The sequence below is a fragment of the Rhineura floridana genome, chromosome 3 (genome assembly GCF_030035675.1).
Source record: "Rhineura floridana isolate rRhiFlo1 chromosome 3, rRhiFlo1.hap2, whole genome shotgun sequence".
NCBI lineage: Eukaryota > Metazoa > Chordata > Lepidosauria > Squamata > Rhineuridae > Rhineura > Rhineura floridana.
In genome coordinates this window covers 202,322,052-202,343,128 of record NC_084482.1, presented here as the reverse complement: position 1 = coordinate 202,343,128, position 21,077 = coordinate 202,322,052, and the positions used below count along the sequence as shown (strand labels likewise).

General features: G+C 44.5%; 1 protein-coding gene across 4 annotated transcripts; it reads right to left on the bottom strand.

Annotated features, from left to right (window-relative positions):
• Positions 1-4,177: 4,177 nt before the first annotated feature.
• Positions 4,178-19,439, bottom strand: LOC133381150 (zinc finger protein 397-like). Of its 4 annotated transcripts, none has more exons than XM_061619774.1 (4): positions 19,311-19,439; positions 15,072-15,790; positions 8,207-8,297; positions 4,178-5,182 (listed from the first exon to the last, which is right to left on the bottom strand). In XM_061619774.1, the coding sequence occupies exons 2-4, from the start codon at positions 15,777-15,779 to the stop codon at positions 4,302-4,304; spliced, it is 1,680 nt and encodes a 559-aa protein (XP_061475758.1). In that variant the 5' UTR covers positions 15,780-15,790; positions 19,311-19,439; the 3' UTR covers positions 4,178-4,301. The 4 variants fall into 4 exon arrangements, with proteins under 4 accessions (XP_061475758.1, XP_061475756.1, XP_061475759.1 ...); XM_061619772.1 differs by lacking the exon at positions 19,311-19,439 and adding an exon at positions 19,176-19,300; XM_061619775.1 differs by lacking the exon at positions 19,311-19,439 and adding an exon at positions 18,491-18,544.
• Positions 19,440-21,077: the final 1,638 nt, after the last annotated feature.

Here is a 21,077-nt window from a genome sequence, read left to right as displayed (position 1 = left end):
GATTGCCAATGGTCAGGGATGATGGGAGTTGTCATTCAGCAACATCAGGAGGGCCACAGATTCCTCACACCTGGTCTACAGTGACTGGCAGTAGCTCCCCCTGTGTTTCAAGTCAGGAATCTCTTCCCAGCCCTTCCTTGAGATACCATGGATTGAACTGGGGGCCTTTTGCATTCAAGGTGGGTACTCTACCCCTGAGCGATGGTCCTTCCCCTAAAAATAAATTAAGATGCTAGTCCTCATTGTTCTGAATAAAATGCCGATTTACGTAGGAAGTTGCCTATTATATCAAGTCAGATCCCTGGTCCATCTAGCTCAGTGTTGTCTACACTGACTGGTAGAAGCTCTCCAAGGCTTCAGGCAGGGGGTCTCTTCCAGCTGTACCTGGAGATCCCTTTATTATATCCAAAATTAGGCGGCCACTTCACTCTACCTAATGGTAGGGTCAGCTTGCTTCTTTAACAGCTTCTGCGCCAAGTCAAGGGAGTGTCTCCCTTGCTCTGGGCTTCTTGTCCTATGAGACCTCCCTGTCGGCTCCAACACCAGAATAAGGGACAATTTTTAAAAATTAAAAGACCAGCCATCTGGCAAGCCTGTCCAGATTCTCCCTTTCTCCCTAATGCCCCTTTAACTCACATGTCTTTTCACTCCTCTGCATTGCATTCTCAAGAGAATCGGCAACCAGCACAATCATTCTCATTCCCAGGCCACAAAAAACCGGTGTTCATCCAAGAAAGTGGATGGGAAGGCAGTTTTACTTGGGCATCTCCTCGTCTTGACATATGTCTAGGCTGCCTTGGGATCCAGAGCTCTGTTGCTTTAACCTCTTCCTGCCCATGGTCCTTAATTGTGGCAACAGAACAGTGTCTGACCCGCATCTCATAACTGTACATGGAGCGAAGTGGTGCCTGCAATTTAGTGTCCCACTAGCTGCATTTGAGAAACTTGGCCTTATAAGCATCTACAGCTATGCACTCTCTCTCTCTCTCTCTCTCTCTCACACACACACATACATACATACACATTCCTTTCTCAAGATAATTTTAACTGAGTTTCATTGATACATTTCAATCACATTTTTGAAAGGAGAATAAAGTCTGATTAAAAAATGGATTGTATCCACCTAAGTTCTTTTCAGAGAAGACCCATTGAAATTAATGGGCCTAAGTTCAGCATTTCCATTAACCTAAACAATTCTCTCTCCCCTTATATACCCAAAGGATCCCTGTCCTCTGCAGGAGACAGCCCCCTGTAGATACCCTCATCAGGAGGTCCATTCTGCATGATGTGGATTTTGGAATCAAGCCTTTAGTGTGGTAACACCTACTGTAGTGGAACTCTTCCCCCTCCCCCGGTTACATATCAGACAGGCACTGTCTTTTAGCAGTGAATGTAATGAAGACCTTCCTTTTTCAACAAGATCTTTGTTCCAGTCTGCATCTGTATTGGATTCAAAACTGTTTTCATATATGCAATTGCTTTAACTTTTTTTTTTATTGTATTGTGAAATGGCTTCAAGATGCTTCACAGGAAGCAATTCACAAATGAAATAATTTCAATGGGTCCACTCTGACTAACGTTGGATTCATCCCCTCTGTGAATCACTATAAATTTCTCTGTCTCCTGGTCACCTTTACTTCCCCCCCCCTAAACTGCTTAGAGGTTTTTTACAATGAAGCGGGATATAAATTTTGTTAAACAAAATAAATAAAGGGGCAGTCAAGTAGGGATGGACAAAGTCTGCATCTGTGTTAGAATTACTTTTTTAGATGTTTTAAAGCTTTTTTAAAAATATGTTTTAAATATGTTTTAATATATTTTAAAGTCTTTTGTTTTTAAGATGTTTTAAAGTGGTTTTGTTGTTTTTGTTTGCCGCCCTGAAGTCCTTCTCTAAGGAAGGGCAGGATATAAATTTCATAAATAAAATAATTTGTCAATTTCTGTTTCTCCCAGTTTCTTATTTTTCAGTCTTACATTTCCACATAAATTCACTTTTTTAAAAAAACAATCATTCATGCAAACTTTTCCAAACATACTCATTTGTATGCACTTTTGCCTGTTACATACACTTTTGCAATGTTCCCTAATATAATGCATTTTTATATGTTATTTTCTCTGATATTTGCATTTCTATGCATACTTTACCCTAGTATATGAATTGTACATGTTACTTGGCTAGAGAACTCCACTGCAAAATTCAGAGAAGTGCAAATGTTGAAGGATGGCTGTGTTTCGGGTCTTGCACTGTTCCAGAAAGTGTGAATAATGATGATACACACAGGTACCCAATACCCTCGGTCTAGGTTGAAATATGGCAAAGATGAATAGAACTTTGTGGTAACTGGGTAAAGGGAAAAGGAAAAAAATGAGGTCATCAATTACAGTCTGATTCCCTGAATGTATGGACCAAACAGGTAAGGTAATTTGGCACACCTATAATGTTCTAAATGAATAAGGCAAAATATTATTTTGATTATGTACATGTAATTATGTTTTTACCCACTCCTGATTGTAATTTCTGGCTTGCAAATTAATTTGGCTTAGTATGTTTGGTTTCTTCTTTTTCTTTTTCAATTCTAGTTGGATCTTAATGAATTGTAATGTTGAAATAATGAAATAAAAGAAGTTTTCACATGTCAAAAAATAAATAAAGTGCAAATAAGGTAGATTTGCCTTAAAATGTGAATGGAATTTAATTTCTGCCAGATCCCTACAAGCAAATGAGGCAGCACTAGGCAGGCTGTGCCAATGAGGCCCACTGATGGTTCTTGGGCCACTGTTTGAGCAAGACTACTCTAAAGTAATGGAGTGGGGCAGGTGGAACTCACTCAGTATATGATGGAGGCTTGTTATAGTAGTCCTTACAATACCTCTATAAGGTAGGCTGGTATCATTATTCACATATTACAGATATGGGGTTAATTAAGGCAAAGAGTGCTAAGGCCATCTCATGAATATATAGCAGAAGCAACATTTGATCAACAATTTGGATTTCTATCTCTCTTTAACCACTGTGTCTGATGTTGCTGGACTCCAGCTCCCATCAGTTCTAGCCAGCATGGCCAACAGACAGGAGTGATGGGGGCTGTAGTCTAGCAATATCTGAAAGGCCGCAGCTTCCCCATTCCTGATCTAAGTGATAAATGTTTAAAAACGCATCTAAGTGCCAGTCCCGAGACACTATGAGGGCTTTCAACTGTTTGCTGCGTGTGAATCATTTGCCACCTTGTGAAGGTTCATGAGGAACAGGGTCAGGTGAGGGTTGCTGCTACCGGTTGCAATGTCCTGTTGCCCAGGCCAAACTTACTGCATTCCCAGAGTGTCACAGTCTTGACTTACAGGAAGGCGCAGCAATGGCAGAAGCCGGCTGCATTTGCTTCTGCAGAGCCATGCAGTTGCTTGGATTTTACCCTTGCAATGCTCTGTTTTTGCTCAGCTGAGTAGCCATCCTTCTGAAATGCTTGGGTGGGAGGACTATTTATTTATTTATTTGCTTTATTTATTATTTGATTTATATCCTGCCCTTCCTCCCAGCAGGAACCCCTCAAAAGGTTGAGGTTGCAATCTGTAATTTGTTGGAAGGTTAAGGAGAGACAAAAGAAAGTCCTTCTTCACACAGTTAAATTGTGGAATTTGCTCCCACAAGAGGCAGTGATGGCCACCAACGAGGGTGGTTTTCAAAGAGGATTGGACAAATTCATGGAGGAGAAGGCTACTAACCATGATGGCTATGTTCACCCTCCACTGTCGGAGGCAGTATCCTTCTGAATGCCAGTTGCTGGAAACCGCAAAAGGGGAGAGTGCTCTTTGCTCTCGGGTCCTGTTTGCAGGTTTCCCATGGGCAACTGGTTGGCCACTGTGAGAACAGGATGCTGGACTAGATGGGCCACTGGCCTGATCCAACAGGCTCTTCTTATGTTCTTTGAGAAATGGTGTAATGTAGCAGTCAGAGTGTCAGACTAGGACCTGGGAGACCAGACTTCAAATCCCCATTCAGCCATGTAGCTCACTGTGTGACCTTGAGCCAGTCACTGTCCCTCAGCCTAATCTACTTTACAGGACTGTTGTAAGGCTAAAAGAGGGGGTGCCCTGTGTGCTGCCCTGAACTCTTTGACGGAAAAGTGGGAAATAAATGAAATGAAATAAACTTTGGTCTGATCCAGCAAGACAATTCTTACAGAAACAATTTTTTTTAAAAATGCACAACCTACATATTTATTCATAAGATTCTCCAGCAGCTGTGAAGACTCAATATTATTATCTTTAATGCATAGTAAAAAAAGAGTGGGGGGACTGTGCTTTCAACCCAGCTTCTTTGCCATGTGGAGCTTCTGATGGCGAAGAAGGCCACTGCGACGCGTGAAGCATTTCTGGCACTCTGCACATTCGTAAGGTTTCACTCCCGTGTGGGTCCTCTCATGCTGAATGAGGTATGACCTGCGGCTGAAGGTCTGCCCACAGTCCGAGCACTCGTAAGGCTTCTCCCCAGTGTGGATTCTTTCATGTTCTGTAAGGACTGAGCTATAGCTGAAGCTCTTCCCACACTCTGAACACGTGTACGGTTTTTCTCCGGTGTGCATGCGTTGATGTATAAGGAGGTGGGATTGCCTGCTGAAGGTTCTTCCGCACTCTGAACATACATGCTTGTTGGTCCGTGCCTGGATTTCCTGGGGTTGAGGGACATCGTAAGGCTGAGGGAACTTTTTCCCAAAGTCTGACCAGATGGAGGATTTCCTTCCCAGGTATTTTCTTTCAGGCATGTTGAGGTGCAGCCTCAACTTGAGGCTCTTCCCCCATTCTGAGGATTTATATGCCTTTTCTCCAGTCTGCAGTCTCTGCTTCTCCAGAAGGTCAAAGCTCTGGCGCAGGCTTTTCCCACCATCCGCACCCACCCTCTTTCTCTTACGCCTGAGCATGCCATCTTGAAAGGCCCTTTCAGGTGGGGCTATGTGAGCATCCTCACAGGGAAAGGTTTGCTCCATCATTTTCCAAGGATGGTTTTCCAGGTGATTTTCTTGACTCTGCAAACGCCCAGGCACCGGTTCCATTGCAGGAACCTGGAGACATTTCCCTTCGGCGCTTTCCCATGAGGCTCTGGGGATGTCTCCTGGCTCAGAACCTTCCAGAGGAAGATCTTCTTCCTCCTCTGGCTCCTCTTTCACATTTGCTTGCCAGTCAGTTGCTGGAATAAAACAGAGACTCATTAAAACAGTCACACGCACCAAACAAAGGACACATAGCCAAGTAAGAGCCAATCTACAAAGTAAAGCTAATCTACGCATCGAGGTGCATGGTGCAGATGCTCCTGTGACACGGATACTTCAGAACGCATAACTGAGGCAACCTCCACACATACAGCAACATGACACAGTAGAGTCCTGAAGTGTTTTTTTTTTTTTTTTTCAATAATTTTTATTCAGATTTTCATAAAACATACAAGACAAAATCATAAAACATTCAAAGACAAAAAACAAAATCAAAAATAGTTAAACAAAAAGAAAAAAAGAAAAAGAAAAAAAAACAAAAATAAAAAATAAAGAGTAAAATATTGACTTCCCATTTGTCAAAGATCAAATCAGTTATAAGTCTATAATATATAACAATCCTGTCTCTTAAGTCATATTATAAAATCACTTTCCTCCAGTAGTTATCTTACTTAATCATCAAATCTCATAAACATTACTTTATTCTTTCCACAAAAAGTCAAAGAGAGGTTTCAATTCTTTAAGAAATATATCTATCAATTTTTTTTTCCAGATAAGCATATCGATTAATCCATCTCATTACTAATTATGATAATCTTATTGTCATAACCATAGTCAAAATAAACATTTCAATTAATCCATCACATCAGAATCTGTTAGGTTCAGTAATTTCAGTAGCCATTGTTCTATTATCTCTAGTAATTCCATTTTCCATCTTCCATCTTCAGTAGTCTTGTTAAGTCCAGTAATTTCAATATCCAATCTTCCATTATCAGTATTCCATAATAATCTTGCTGTCAAAGCCATAGTCATATAGTAAGAGTCTGATGGGAATTACCTCTATCCCAAATATTTTCTTGCCATCCATTCTGAATAGGTTGCTGAAATACTGCTGTAAAATCATATCTCTGTTCTTTTTTTCAAAATACACTGGGTCATCTCTTAAAAGTTTTTCCATTGTCACATGGCTGCAGTTAAGTCCATAGATTTTCTCTATATTAGGCTCCATCACATCATTCCAGTCCAGAAGATAGTCCATGCCATTGATAACTTTATCTCTAGAATCTTCATTAATTTCTTCAGAGATAACATTGAGTTCCAAACAATAGATTTTATTTCTAAAGTCCATAGACTCCAAATCTTGTTCCTGTTCCACGTTGGTTCCAATCTCCGGGATCTCCTCTCTCACAGGGACCCCTATTCCAGTCTCCAGGGTCTCCTCTCTCACAGGGACCCCTGTTCCAATCTCCGGGGTCTCCTCTCTCACAGGGACCCCTTCCAGGGTCACCTCTCTCACAGGGACCCTTACATCTTTAATCTCCTGCTTCATTTTACTCAATTCAATTTTCATTATCTCAATCTCATCCATTATTTTCTGAAACATAGTTATTTCCAGATTTTCAGCCACTTTCTTAATTGCCATTTTAAAAGAAAAATATAGGAAAACCACTTCTTATTTCAGCAACAATTGGGTTAATACTCCAAACTTGGTGACATCACAGTATAAACAGAGCAGACAGCCTTATCTCTCCAATAGTTAAGTAAACAAAATGCAGTTCCCAGGATCGAAACAATTAATGGCAATCGTCAAGAAACAGATTCGTCAAAATAAAATAGACCAAAAAGAGAGTAGTCTCAAAACAGTATAATATTTTTCAAAATAAAAATCTGGAATAGAAATCCCTCTTCTGTGTATATCTTTAGAATGCAAATCCAGGACAGCTTTTTGCAACAAAAACAGAGATAAGCTATTAATTAGTGCGTAGCAGAGAGAAGTTACGGCTCCCCAGTGAGATGTCAAAAACCGATCAATCTGGCAAATCTCTTTTAAACAGCAACAATTTAAGTCAAGTAAAAGAAAAATATAGAAAGAAGGGTGCTTGCCTGTTAGTGCGTTCTCTCTTAGAAGATAAGATGAACGTTCGCTTTAACAGATAGAGCTTGCTGTTGAAAATCCGTCCCACCTTCGTCGGCTGGACCTCGTCCCATAAATTAATGAGATCTGGTCGTCCCAACAAAAATAGGCTTTGAGGTTAATCTCTTCGTTTCTCCCTACCCGGGAGAAGTTTAATCAGTCAAAAAAAAAAGAAAAAACTGACTGATATATCTGAATAAGCTTCTTTTGAGGCAGGAGCCCGTCTCAAAAGCAGGCACAGGCTAAGTCACCCTTCCCGGAAGTCCGAGTCCTGAAGTGTTAAAGAAGGGAACATACCCAGGATCCTCTGGGGAAAGGGAATGCCCCAGTCTAAACCTGTAGTGTGGCATATGCTCGGTACCTCTCTCACAGAATTCTAGGGATTCCATGCACAAAGCATTTCCTGTGCTATTTTTATATAAGAGCTTTCAAAACCATGATTCCGCCTCTACAAGTCTGAAGCAACAGAGCCCATTCTACAGGAATACCCCGCTATATGGACCTTCACTTTACAGACACTCGCAAGTACAGACATACAGTAGCACCATTCCCCTGTTTATGTACTTCGCTTCGCAAGAACAGACACTTAACCTTTGGTTCTGGCCTGTTCTTTCGGTGGGGGAGTGGAAAGAGACGTGACCTCGCATCAGCTGGGAGGCGCGATTGCAATCAGCTGAGAGACGCGGCAGCGCAGCAGCCGAGGCTTTAGCGCGGGGCTTTGAGGCTCCGCGTGAAGGAGAGGTGGCACAGTGGTGGAGCAAGTGAAAAAAGGTAGTGCTTCACTTTAAGTACATTTTCGGTTTACATACTCGCTCTGGACCCATTGCATACGTTAATGCGAGGTATTCCTGTACCCCCTCTGGACTCCACCGCTTTTATTCAACTGCAGATCTGCAGATCCAGCTGAGGAAAACATTTGAGCAGGGGATCTTTGGGCTCATGGATCACATTCTTGGCCTTTATACTGGTGTTTGGAGTTTAGGTGCACTCTGGATTTCACACAGCAGGAATCTAAAGTGCCCACCACATGGCAAGCACCTTGGACACCCAATAAAATCCACTGATTTGTCACCGCATTAATACTTGCCTGGAATGGTGGTCTCTGCCTTGCCCTCCTCCTTGGCCTCTGTAGAAAGCTGCATCGTGGTAGTGTCTGACAGATCCTGCCCAAACGGTGCCTGAAAGAAAGGCCAGGGCATACTTTAGGCAAGAGGTAGGAAGTTAAAGGAGCCCCTGGGGCAAAATATCCTGTACTGGTCACCCTCGTCCATATCGGTGCCCCCCCTTGCTCCCCAAGTGTGGGCTTAACTGGTCGCTGGGGCACTTCCAGACTATTGCTATATTCACGCAGGATTCAATAACATACTGTCAAAATTCAGGTTGATTGGAGGGTTTTGTGCAACAAACTAATTTCCCCAAAATATTAGCATTTGGGGGATAAGGAAAGTGGCAGGAAATGCAATGGAAAGTGTGGGATAAAAGGCTTGCTTTGATGCTTGCTCATCTAGCCTCCCCGCAAACAAAACCACGATGGATGCTCACTAGACAACTAGCATCGTCTAATCTCCCTTCAAAGAAATCAGGATGAATATCCTAAATGGGTCACCTGGAAGCATCCTAGATCTGGGAAGTCACCTGCCATTTTGATTCTCCTGCAATGCTCTGGAGCAACGCTACATCAGACACTCCAGGGCACTGTAGAAAAATCAAAATGATTGAGATACTGTGATTTATAAACAAGGCACTCCATTAGCTGACACTTTTTGATGAAAGGTTTTGTAATGAATTGGCTTTGAATGGATACTGATTATCCTTCTCCTGAACTACATGCAGATGTCCCTTTTTATTGTGCGTTCATGATAATTCGTGCTCATGATTGTACTGCGGTGGTTAGACGTGATCCTGTTTCCAATACTTTTTGCACCTGCAACATTTCCGGGTGGACATACTGCTTCGTTTCCAGCCAATGCATGTATGATGTTCCTATATATTAGTGTATATATGGTAAGTGCTGGTTGTTTAGAGTATACATGGTAAGTAGTGAAAGAGGAGGGGGAGTGAATGGGCAATAGAATGCTTGATGATTGGCTGAATGTTTAAAATGGCTGACAGTATAAATGAAAGGATGACAGGTAAATCTGGGTGAATGTGAGGTGGTGAATTGTGGAATCTGGGGGGAGAAGAGAAAGAGTGGATTGCTTGGTGGGGTTTGAGAGAGTTGTTTGCCAGGAGAGAGTGAAGAAGGAGGGAGGTGGAGTTCGGATTAGTATTGAGTAAAACCATATGCTTATGTGCCTTAAGAAGAAATCTTGTTAATCTTGTTAGCTTTGTTATCTTTAATAAATACTTAATTTGGTTTACCAAAGGCCTGATCCTTGGCTGGAGTTTCACAGACCAGAAGGGAGGGTAAGGTAATGACCAAGGCTGAAGGGGAACTGTAACAAATGGTGGCAGCGGTGAAGAGAATAACAATACCAGTATTCAGAGTCTCTGGGAATACTAGTATTTGGACATTACTGGTGGTTGCCTAGCAGGGGGATCTGTTGAGATCTGTGCTAGAGTAGATAGGTAAACCATAAGAGAGTGCGGTCCGGACTGGTGGAGGCCCTGGTGGTGCCTAGAGACAGGCAGTAACCACGAGCAGGTAGGAACCTGACAGGGAGAGCCAGGGAAGGACGCCTCACATGTGGTGTCAGTAGCGGTGGGATACGAACAACAGAGAATCCAGATACGAACCAAAGAGAGTCCCAAAGACACGTGGTGACAAAGGAGACTACGTCACAGGTGTTGGCTGTAGCAGTGAGATACGAATACTAGACTATCCCTAATAGTTGTGTGGCAAACAGAAATAACAAAACAAGATTTCTTGTGAGAGTGACTGGCAAAGAGTGTGTGGCAAAGAGTGAGTGAACTCAAACACCATGGCTGAATACATAAAAATGAAAAGAGAGGAGCTGGTGGAGAAGTGCATAACATTCAATTTACCTCATGAGGGTAAAGGGGTAGATGAATTGAGGGTAGCACTTATAGGATTTGCAACTGCCCAGCAAAAACAACCTGTCAGAGAAGAGACCCCAGAAGGATATTTAAGCAATCCCGCTTATATAGAGTACTTGAGAGAGAAGTTGAGGATGGAAGGTGCAGAGAAGGAAAAACAGAGAGAGTTGGAAGCTGAGAGATTGAGGATGGAGGCTGAGGAAAAAGATAAACAGCGGGAGTTGGAAGCTGAGAGATTGAGGATGGAAGGTGCAGAGAAGGAAAAACAGAGGGAGTTAGAAATTGAGAGAATGAGATTGGGGTTTGAGGAGAGGGAGAAGCAACGAGCATTGGATGCTGAATTACAAGTAGAAAAGTTAAAATTTGATAGAGAGAAATTTCACTCTGAGGAGACAAGGAAAGAGAGAGATGGAGCAAAAATAAAAATTACTCCAAAGGACTTTGCTGTCTATGAGCCTGGTCAAGATCCTCAAATTTACCTCAGCACCTTTGAAAAAGCAGCTCAGTTGTGGGGGCTACCTGAAGATAAATACATGCAGTATTTATCAAACCTGATTAAAGGGGAATTGGCTGAGGTATACCAATATTTCCCCTCAGACAAGCCCATCACCTATGCTGAATTCAAAGAAGCAGTGTTTAAAAGATTCAGACTGGGGCCTGATTATTTTAGAAGGCTTTTCAGAAATTGCCAGATACAGACAGGGAGGTCTTTTGTGGAACTTGGAGCAAAGTTGATGGATATATTTGGAAAGTGGATGAGTAGTGCCAAAGCTCAGTCAGTGGAAGAGGTGAAAAGCCTCATGATACTGGATCAATTATACCATCAGTTACCACCAGAAATAAGGCTCCTGGTCAAAGACCGTTCCCCTACATCTGTGCAGGAGGCCGCAGAGTTGGCGGATCACTTCGCCTCCAATAGAACTGGCTGGGTGGGGAAAACATCAAGAGAGTTTAAACCCAGACCATATAGTGCTGGCAGAAGGGATGTGGTACCACAGCGAGTGAGTCCTCCATTAAAATCTGAAGGGCACAGGACACCCCAGAGTGGATCTGTGTACCCTAAAAGTGAGGAGAAATTATGCTACAAATGTGGTAGACCAGGGCACCTACGTTTTCAATGTGAGGCTGCCAACCCCAGTAATAATCCTGCTCAGACAAGGGCAGTGAAAACAGAGCCCAAGGCTTTAGAAACAGCGAAAAAGGTTCAGTTTTGCCAGATAAACTGGACAGAAGTAACAGACCTTGATTCAAGTCTGAGAGAGGAAGTGAGAGTACAAGGGGCAAATTATTGGGCATTGCTTGATACTGGTGCCGCTCAGACATTACTGAGGCCAGATTTAATAAAATCTGAGGTAATATTACCTCAGGAAACAGTGACTATCCAAGGAGTGAGGGGTCAACCAGAGAGTTTGCCTGTGGCCCTAGTGAAAATGGAATGGAGAGGCCGAAAGGGCCAATATAAAGTTGGTATTAATGCCCAGCAACAAGAACCAGTAATACTGGGAAGAGATGTTATGGTGGCACAGGGGAAAATATATGTAGTGACCAGACAGCAAACTGGCAGAGAAAAAGAAGCCATATTAAGGGGGGCTGAAACAAACAGGGTGGAATCTGTTAACCAGCCTCAGGTCACCATAGCAACCACTAGCAGGCCTGCTGAAGAAGACAAACTGTATCAAGTGGTCTCTGGGGAAGAAGCAGATCAATTCAGGGAAGAGCTGCATAAAGATATGTCTGAAGCAGATAAAGGAACAAGCGCTGACCCAACAGATTCCTTTCACTGACAAACTGAGGAATCAAGTTGTGTGTGAGAATGGGATTTTATATAGACTGTGGATGCCTGCTGAGAGAAAGGATGAATGTGAACCAGTGAAACAAATGATGGAAGTGGTGAAAGAGAATTTGAGTAATGCACAGGAGAAGCAAAGTTACTGGTATGACAGAACAGCCAGAGAACGTGTGTATGATGTGGGAGATATGGTTATGGCGTTCATACCCAGGAAACATGACAAATTACAGGCTAACTGGGAAGGACCATATACCATCAGAGAAAGGCTTGACACAGTGACATATGTAATCACCACAGACCAATTAAACAAAAGCAAAGTGGTTCATGTAAATATGTTAAAGCCTTACCATACCAGGGATGCAAAGGTGTTGCAAGTTACCTTATTCCCTGAGGGAAGTGGGCCTGAACTTCCAGATTTGGTACAGGAAAGCAAAGACAAAGGAGGGGTAGATCAAGTGGAATGGTCAGAGGAGGTGAAGGAGGAAGTAAAAGAGGAGATTCTGAGAGTTTTGAAAACCTATAGGAATCTCTTTAGCAACAAACCTGGCCGAACCAGTATAGTTATACATTCCATTGATACTGGAGATCATGCCCCAATCAGATCTGTTCCGTACCGTGTGAATGGGAAAGTTTTGAATGAGATCAAAAAGGAGGTGGAAGAGATGCTGGAATTAGGAGTGATCAGGGAATCCATCAGTCCCTGGGCCTCAAGTATTGTCCTGGTTCCGAAAAAAGATGGAACGACAAGGTTTTGCATTGATTATCGGCTAATCAATAAAATTACTGTCCCAGATGCGTATCCTATGCCTAGGGTAGACGCAATGTTAGAGTTATTGGGGGCAGCAACCATTATCTCTACACTAGATCTCTGTAAAGGATTTTGGCAAATGGAACTAGACGAGCAATCCAGAGCCAAAACTGCCTTCAGTACACCAGATGGGTTATATGAGTTTGTGACCTTACCCACGGGACTAAGAAACTCACCAAGTTCATTTCAGAGGCTAATCAATACTGTGTTGCGAGGCATGTCAGATTTTGCAGTGGCCTATATCGATGACGTGGCCATTTTTAGCAAGTCGGTGCCTGAGCATGTCCAACACCTGACAACAGTATTGGAGGCCTTAAGAAAAGCAGGCCTCACAATAAAAGCTAAGAAATGCCAGTTTGGACTAAAGGAAGTAATCTATTTAGGACATAAGGTGGGGAGTGGGAAAATCACCCCCTTATGGAGCAAGGTGGAGGCAATACAAGCGTGGCCGATCCCCTTAACCAAAAAACAAGTAAGGGCATTTCTGGGTGTGGCTGGATTTTATAGGAAGTTTGTGAGAAATTTTGGGGAAATAGCAACCCCCTTGCATGAATTAACAAAGAAGAAGTGTTCTGAGCGTGTGGTATGGACGGATGAATGTCAGAAGGCTTTTGATCTACTGAAGCAAGCCTTGTGCCAAGGACCCATATTAATAGCACCAGACTATGAGAAACCATTCATCGTGGCTACAGATGCGTCGGACCTCGCGCTGGGAGTCGTCTTGCTGCAGGAGAGAGAAGGCACCAGACATCCAGTGGCGTACCTGAGTCGCAAGCTGACGCCGAGGGAGAAAAACTATTCGTCGGTCCAGAAGGAGTGCCTAGCGGTCGTGTGGGGACTGAACAAGTTGCGCCCATACGTGTGGGGACGAAGATTCACAGTGACTACGGATCATCGGGCCTTGTTATGGTTGCAGACTATGAAAAACCATAACACTATGCTGCAGAGGTGGTCCTGGGCCCTACAGGACTATCAAGTGGACTTCCAGTTCATCAAAGGCAAGGACAATGTACTGGCCGATGGACTTTCCAGGCAAGTGGCTGGGACTGCAGTGACGTGACCAGACAGAGGAACAAAGAAAGACATTTTCCCCATAGAGACTTTTATTTGTTAACGCGACGTATAAATCCTGGAACAGGAATAATACTCTGCCGTTGTTTAAGGGGGGGGAAATGTGATGTTCCTATATATTAGTGTATATATGGTAAGTGCTGGTTGTTTAGAGTATACATGGTAAGTAGTGAAAGAGGAGGGGGAGTGAATGGGCAATAGAATGCTTGATGATTGGCTGAATGTTTAAAATGGCTGACAGTATAAATGAAAGGATGACAGGTAAATCTGGGTGAATGTGAGGTGGTGAATTGTGGAATCTGGGGGGAGAAGAGAAAGAGTGGATTGCTTGGTGGGGTTTGAGAGAGTTGTTTGCCAGGAGAGAGTGAAGAAGGAGGGGGGTGGAGTTCAGATTAGTATTGAGTAAAACCATATGCTTATGTGCCTTAAGAAGAAATCTTGTTAATCTTGTTAGCTTTGTTATCTTTAATAAATACTTAATTTGGTTTACCAAAGGCCTGATCCTTGGCTGGAGTTTCACAGACCAGAAGGGAGGGTAAGGTAATGACCAAGGCTGAAGGGGAACTGTAACAAATGGTGGCAGCAGTGAAGAGAATAACAATACCAGTATTCAGAGTCTCTGGGAATACTAGTATTTGGACGTTACTGGTGGTTGCCTAGCAGGGGGATCTGTTGAGATCTGTGCTAGAGCGGATAGGTAAACCATAAGAGAGTGCGGTCCGGACTGGTGGAGTCCCTGGTGGTGCCTAGAGACAGGCAGTAACCACGAGCAGGTAGGAACCTGACAGGGAGAGCCAGGGAAGGACGCCTCACAGCATGTTCCGCAATTTCCTGCTGAAATCCTGAACCATTTTATACCGCAAATGCGCCGGTTAATTTTTTTGTCCAGTTTTTGTTGCGCTGTAGAGCCAGAGCGCCCCTCCAGATGGCAATAATGTGGTAGGATTGCAGAACAACTAATAAAGCAGAATGGTGTGTGGATGGTCCAGTAAAAATCCACAGCAAATGCTAATTGCATCAATGACATGTTGCGCAATACACCTGCAGGAAAAAAAACCAGTCTGGAGGGAAGATTTTGTAATGAATTGGTTTCAAATTGTTTGACACGGATTACCTTTCTCCTCTGATACATGGGGAGATGCAGCCACCTTTCCTTGGGCCCTGCAAAGGGAACTGGATCCAGGCTTCTTTCATCATCTTCTCCATGAGGGAAAACACAACAAAGCAAAACTGCCATTCTACTCTGGAAGGAAGACATGACCCGCCGGGACAGGACATTTTACTCACCTGCTCTTTGTGGTTCTCAGACTGCTTCAGCATCAGGAGGAAATCTTCCGCCAGAGCTGCTGCCTGGTTACCAGTCTCCGGTCCGTGCTCCTTGACCCAGCTCTGCATTTCCTCTGGCAGGATCATCAGGAACTGCTCCAGGATCACCAGCTCCAGGATCTGCTCCTTGGTGCGTCTCTCTGGCTGTAGCCACTGACGGCACAGCTCCCAGAGATGGCCAAATACTTCTTGCGGCCCCTCGGCCTCCCAATAGGAGAAGCGCCGGAAGCGCCAGCAACGGACCTCCAAGCTGACTGTGTCCTTACCCAGAATCTTCCTTTCTGATATGTTCCCAGAAAGATCTGGGATTTTGTCAGCCTGGTGGGATTCTCTAGGAATGCCCAGCTGCGCTTGAGCCCCCCAATCTCCATGAGGCCACCATCTGGTATCCGTGAATCCCTTGATGGAATATTTAAAATCCTTAGGAATGTCTCCTGATTGAGACCTGATTGATGGCTGTGGGTTGTCCCATCCTGGCTGAGGAAAGGGGACATCATACCGTGGACCTTCCCAGCTCTGCTCCAGCCCTTCGTTGGGTTCCTGCTTAATTTTGCATGTGGCTCCTCCCCCCAAAAGTTCTCCGCTGGCCTCAACCTGGACGATGTGAAGGTCTGTCTCCCCTGGTCCACCTTCGGTTGGATCCTCTGTTTCCACTTTTATTCCTGGCATGTTTCTTTGCTCTGCAAATGAAATGGAATTATTATTATTGTTATTTATCACATTTATGCGTAGCTTCGTACATAAAATGTCTTGAAGCAACTTGCAACTTAAAACAAAAAAGGAAATGCAAAAACCATACAAATGCAAAATGAAACTGAAAAATGACAAAGCTGTGGCCCTCTAGATGTTGCTGGACTACAACTCCCATCATCCCTGACCACTGGCTGGAGCTGATGGGAGTTGGAAGCTAACAACATCTGGATGGCCACAGGTTCAGAATCTCTCACCATTCAGCTTCATTGGTGCTAGTATTATGGGAACGGGAGGAAAAAAATCTTTCTATCCACTTTCTCCACATGATGCATGAATTTTATAAACCTCTATCATGTCCTTCCATACTCGCCTTTTTTCCTAAAAATGAAATATCCCCACATGTTGCAACTTTTCCTCATAGGGGAGTTGCTCCAGCACTCTGATCATTTTGAGGTTGCCTTCAGACTCTCAGTGTTTTGGAGAAGATATTCAAGCACATATAGTAATACCTCAGTTAACAAAGAAGATGTGTTCCTGGACATTACTTCTTTAACAGAAACTTTGGTACCAGAGGTAGGAATAACGTGGAAAGCATAGGGATTGGCTCCTACACCCTCTCATAGATGGTGGGGTCAGCTTCAACAGGGGCTTTAAAGGGTGCCTACCTGACACCCACCCACCCATTCTCCCTCCTCTGAATCATATTGGATCCTCTTCTCCCCAGCCTTTGGAGATCTCTTTAATGCAAAGCAAACACATAGGCTTGCCAGTTTCACCTTAAAGCAAAGGCTCAGGCTTGAAAGTTTATCCATAGCAAAGACAAGAGACAGGCTACTCAGTTTCACCTTAATGCAAAGTCATAGGCTTGAATGTTTATCCATAGCAAAGCAAAGACACAGGAAGGTCAGTTTCACCTTAAAGCAAAGGCACAGGATGAAAGCTTATCCATAGCAAAGCAAAGCTAGTCAGTTTCACCTTAGATAAGCCTTCCTTAAAAGGAGCTTCCTTCCTGGAGGATTCCTTAACTGAGGTATTACCTTACTGGGAAAACAAGAACTATTTACTATTATTGTTGTTGTTGTTGGTAGTAGTAGTAGTAGTACCCACCCTTCACCCTGAGGTCCCAGGGCAGGATACAACAATCTGAAACACATCCTTTAAAAGAATTTAAAACCTTAAAAACACAACATTAGGGTGGGTCTGTAAAATTAAAGTGGATTAAAGTGACCTGTTGCCCTGATGCAACAAATCCACATTTATTTTTTTAAAATGACTTTTTGAGGTTAGGAAATGCATTGAAAAGTGTGGGATGAATGAATGAATAACAGGAAGATACGCAACCACCATGCAAGAAAATAAGGATGAATTCAGGATGGAGGCTCCTTGTTGTTATAAGCTTCCCATAAACAAACCAGAATGAATGCTCAGTAAAGATAGTCCAACCTCTGCATATGCTTTGTGCAAGCAAATCAGGATTAATGCTCAATAAACAGGTCACCCGGAGGAGGCTTTGGTTGCCCTTCTGCACATGAAACTTATCACTCCATCAACTTCATTAGTTCCCAGTTAGTTTCTGGCCTCAGTTTATAGCGCAGGATTTTATTTTATTTTGTTTTTCTTTCATTTTCAAAGCCCTACATTGTCTGGTGCTGGAATATCTGAAGGGCTGCCTTTTCTACTTTGAAGCTACCCCAGGAATGCCCAAGCGGCCTCAGGCAGAGGAGCTAAGGGTGCTCTCACTCCCCAAGTCAGGGTGCAAGGTATCCAACGTTAGTCATTTTAGCACTGGATACAGAAAATCCCACAAGCATCCCTCCCACTTCCTTCCTCCCTGGCAGCAACAACCCACAAGGTTAAACAGAATCTGCTCGGTATATTGATTTCAATGTTGGAGATGCTCAGCAGAAAATGCACCCTTGCTTCACATGTGGTGGGAATGCTAGAGCGCTACATGTAGAAAATACTGGGCTAGATGGACCAGTGGTCTTACTCAGTATCAGGCACCTCCTTCCTATGTTCCTGTCCTTCCCCCTCCCCATTTGATCTGCTGGTGCCTAGGGCCCTATCTTCACTATATGTTTAAAGCACTCCGATACCACTTTAAACAGTCATGGCTTCCCCCAAAGAATCCTGGGAACTGTAGTTTGTTAAGGGTGATGAGAGTCGTTAGGACATCTGTTCCCCTCACAGGGCTGTTAGAAGTGGTACGCAGATGGGGCCTACGGGTGGAAAGGCTATCTCGGTGGCACCCAAACTAGGCTTATAAATACATTTTTTTTAAAAAAAATGGCCATAGAGACCCATTAACTTTCCAGATCGCTCTATAAAGTCATTGGTTTCTTCCAAGCGACCATAAAAATCCCCTCCTTTCCCAAACAGCCTAGAAATGTATTGGCTTCTTCTTCCTGACAGCCACTGGAATAGGAATGGGCAGAGAAACACATTAAGCAGATTAGCTGCTTGTTCTGTGGTCTTTAGGAACCATCACCAAATGGCCAAATAGATCCATTGCTCTCTTTCTAAACAGCCACTGGAGAATTTTACAATAGCCATCGGTGTTCAATTCATCAGGCTGATCAGATAAAAATAACAATCATTAGCATTTACAGAGATTTTTAAGAACATTAAGAAGAGGCTGGCCGCTGGATCAGGCCCAAGGCCCAAGTAGTCCAGCATCTTATTCTTACGGTGGCCAGCTAGATGCCCCAATGGGAAGCCCACAAGCAGGACCTGTGCTCAAGATCAACTCTCCCCACTTGTGGCTCCCAGCAAAATTACAAAAGAGCACAGGGTCATGGGTGCCAGCTGATCAGAAAAAAAAACCCTGCCCTATGAGCCCTTTAAAGCAGCACGGATCAGCTGCACAGAGATATAAATGTAATCAACTGCTAATATCTGTTAATCAAAGGCACAGATAAGAGACCATAAATTGGCAACCCTAGCAGAGACTCTCCTAGATGTGGTCTCTCAGGTTCCGTTTGCAATGCTGCGCTCTCGCTCTCTTGTTATTTATGCTTCTCTAGCATTTCTGCTGGATCCAGGCCTTGCTTTCAACTCACCCTCTCCTTGAGGTCTTTGCATCGCACCCCCTGGGAACGTCTCAAGGACCTCCCAGTTCTTCCTGATGCAGAGGCAATGCAAAAGCCAGTTTCCCAAGAAAGGAGAAGGGACACAAAGCCGCTGCCTTCACATCTGCCCTTCGCAGATTCATGCGCCTCTCTGCAAACCAGAACTCTATTTATTTAACCCTTTCCTCATTGTGCTTGTTTTTTAAAAAAGGCAATTGGGGCATGAGTCAAATTCATGCTTACAAAGAAATGGGTAGGGGGGTGAAGGAAGACCTACACAACCATAGTGGCATCTTCTCTTTACCTTGGCCTTTGACACCTGAGATACATATGCTGAAATGGACAGATTTGCCCATCCCTAGTGATCAGAGGTGCAGGGTCCCTTCATAAGCACACCACACAGCCCTCATAGCCACGCCCCTTTTCTACTTTTCCTCACCTCTCTTGCTCTCCGTGTCCTCTTGAGAGTCCACACTCCACTACAGCCCACAGCTGATGTCCCTAGGAATCAATCAGCATGAAAGGGAAGCCCCAGCTGATAGCCATCAGCCTCAAGTAACACATCATTGGCTGGCAGCAGTAGCTGGGAGGAACCAGCCACACATATAAAGTCAGAGCACCCTAGCGAGGCAGCCTGTTCCACGAGCTAGAGGGAGCCCCAGCTGACGAAGCGTCAAGACCCCAGCTGACAAAGCATCAAGGCGAGTTAAGCAGCAGAGCGAAAAGAGGGTTAAAGAAAGGTCAGGCTGTTCTAGGTGGGAAAACAACAAACACAAAAGACTTGCCTGGAAGGCGCAGCCCCTTGCTGAGATTAAAAGCAGCCAAAAGCTTAAACAGCCCTGCCCCTCGCTCAGGAAGGAAGCCTGAGAGAATACTAAAGAGTTAAGCCCCAGCTGATAGCCATCAGCCTCAAGTAACACATCATTGGCTGGCAGCAGTAGCTGGGAGGAACCAGCCACACATATAAAGTCAGAGCACCCTAGCAAGGGAGCCTGCTCCACGAGCTAGAGGGAGCCCCAGCTGACAAAGCGTCAAGGCGAGTTCAGCAGCAGAGCGAGTTCAGCAGCAGGGCGAGTTCAGCAGCAGGGCGAGGAGGCCAGGGCCCCCCACTCTGCCCGTCTGTTCCCTGACCTCAACTAAACCGCAGTCTCCAACCCATTGACGTAATAAACCTTAAACAAAACTATGCAGGTAAGAAGCCAGCAGGGGTGTGGGGGCTTTCCAGTGTTTTGCACCGCCTGCAGCATGTACGACTATCTGCCTGTTGGACAGAAGTCGTGGGTATGCTCTCAGTGCAATGAGCTCCTGGCTCTGCGGGAACGACTTCATTTCCTTGAGGCCAAGGTGGCGGACCTGGAAAAGCTGAGAGAGGCAGAGAGGTGTGTGGAGGAGGCCTTCAGGGACGTTATAGCTGTGTCCCACTCCAACGATGATAGCTCTCCTGCTATCATGGACAACGATGGTCTCGGGGAAGGAGAGCATCCAGCTGAGGAAGAGGGAAACGATCCCTTAGAAGGGACCCATTCCTTGGGGGATGAGCAGCTATCCTCTCGTGCCGAGGATATATCTCCAGGGGGTGGAGGGATCCTTGTAGTGGGTGATTCGATCATTAGGAACATAGACAGTGGGGTGTGTGATGGGCGTGTAGACCGCAAGGTGTTTTGCCTGCCTGGTGCGAAGGTTGCGGATATCGCCCGTCGTTTAGATAGTTTGGTAGACAGTGCTGGGAAGGAGTCAGTGGTCGTGGTGCATGTTGGCACCAACGACATGGGGAAATGCAGCCGTGAGGTCCTGGAAGCAAAATTTAGGTTGCTAGGTAGGATGCTGAAAGCCAGGACCTCCAAGGTGGCTTTCTCTGAAATGCTACCGGTTCCACGCGCAGGACCAGCCAGACAGGCCCAGCTTCGCAGTCTCAATGCGTGGATGAGACGATGGTGTCGGGTGGAAGGGTTTGGATTTGTTAGGCACTGGGGAACATTTTGGGACAAGCCGGGCCTGTACAAAAGGGACGGGTTCCACGTGAACCAGAATGGAACCAGACTGCTGGCACTTAAAATTAAAAAGGTGGCAGAGCAGCTTTTAAACTGACTGAGGGGGGAAACCCGACAGGAGCTGAGAAAGGTCCGGTTCGGAATAAACCTCCCCCCTGGGATAAAAACCAAAGAAATGATGAAATTTTAAAAGGGGTAGGCCTAGAAGTAGGCAT

What these genes read in the sequence shown, in the direction of transcription:
- LOC133381150 (XM_061619772.1), bottom strand. Translation starts at nt 19,227, where the DNA reads ATGGGCAAATCTGTCCATTTCAGCATATGTATCTCAGGTGTCAAAGGC. An exon ending in CTCAGGTGTCAAAGGCCAAG is followed by an intron (nt 15,791 to 19,175) that starts GTAAAGAGAAGA and finishes TTTCATTTGCAG; the next exon opens with AGCAAAGAAACATGCCAGGA. An exon ending in CTGAGAACCACAAAGAGCAG is followed by an intron (nt 8,298 to 15,071) that starts GTGAGTAAAATG and finishes CCTTTCTTTCAG; the next exon opens with GCACCGTTTGGGCAGGATCT.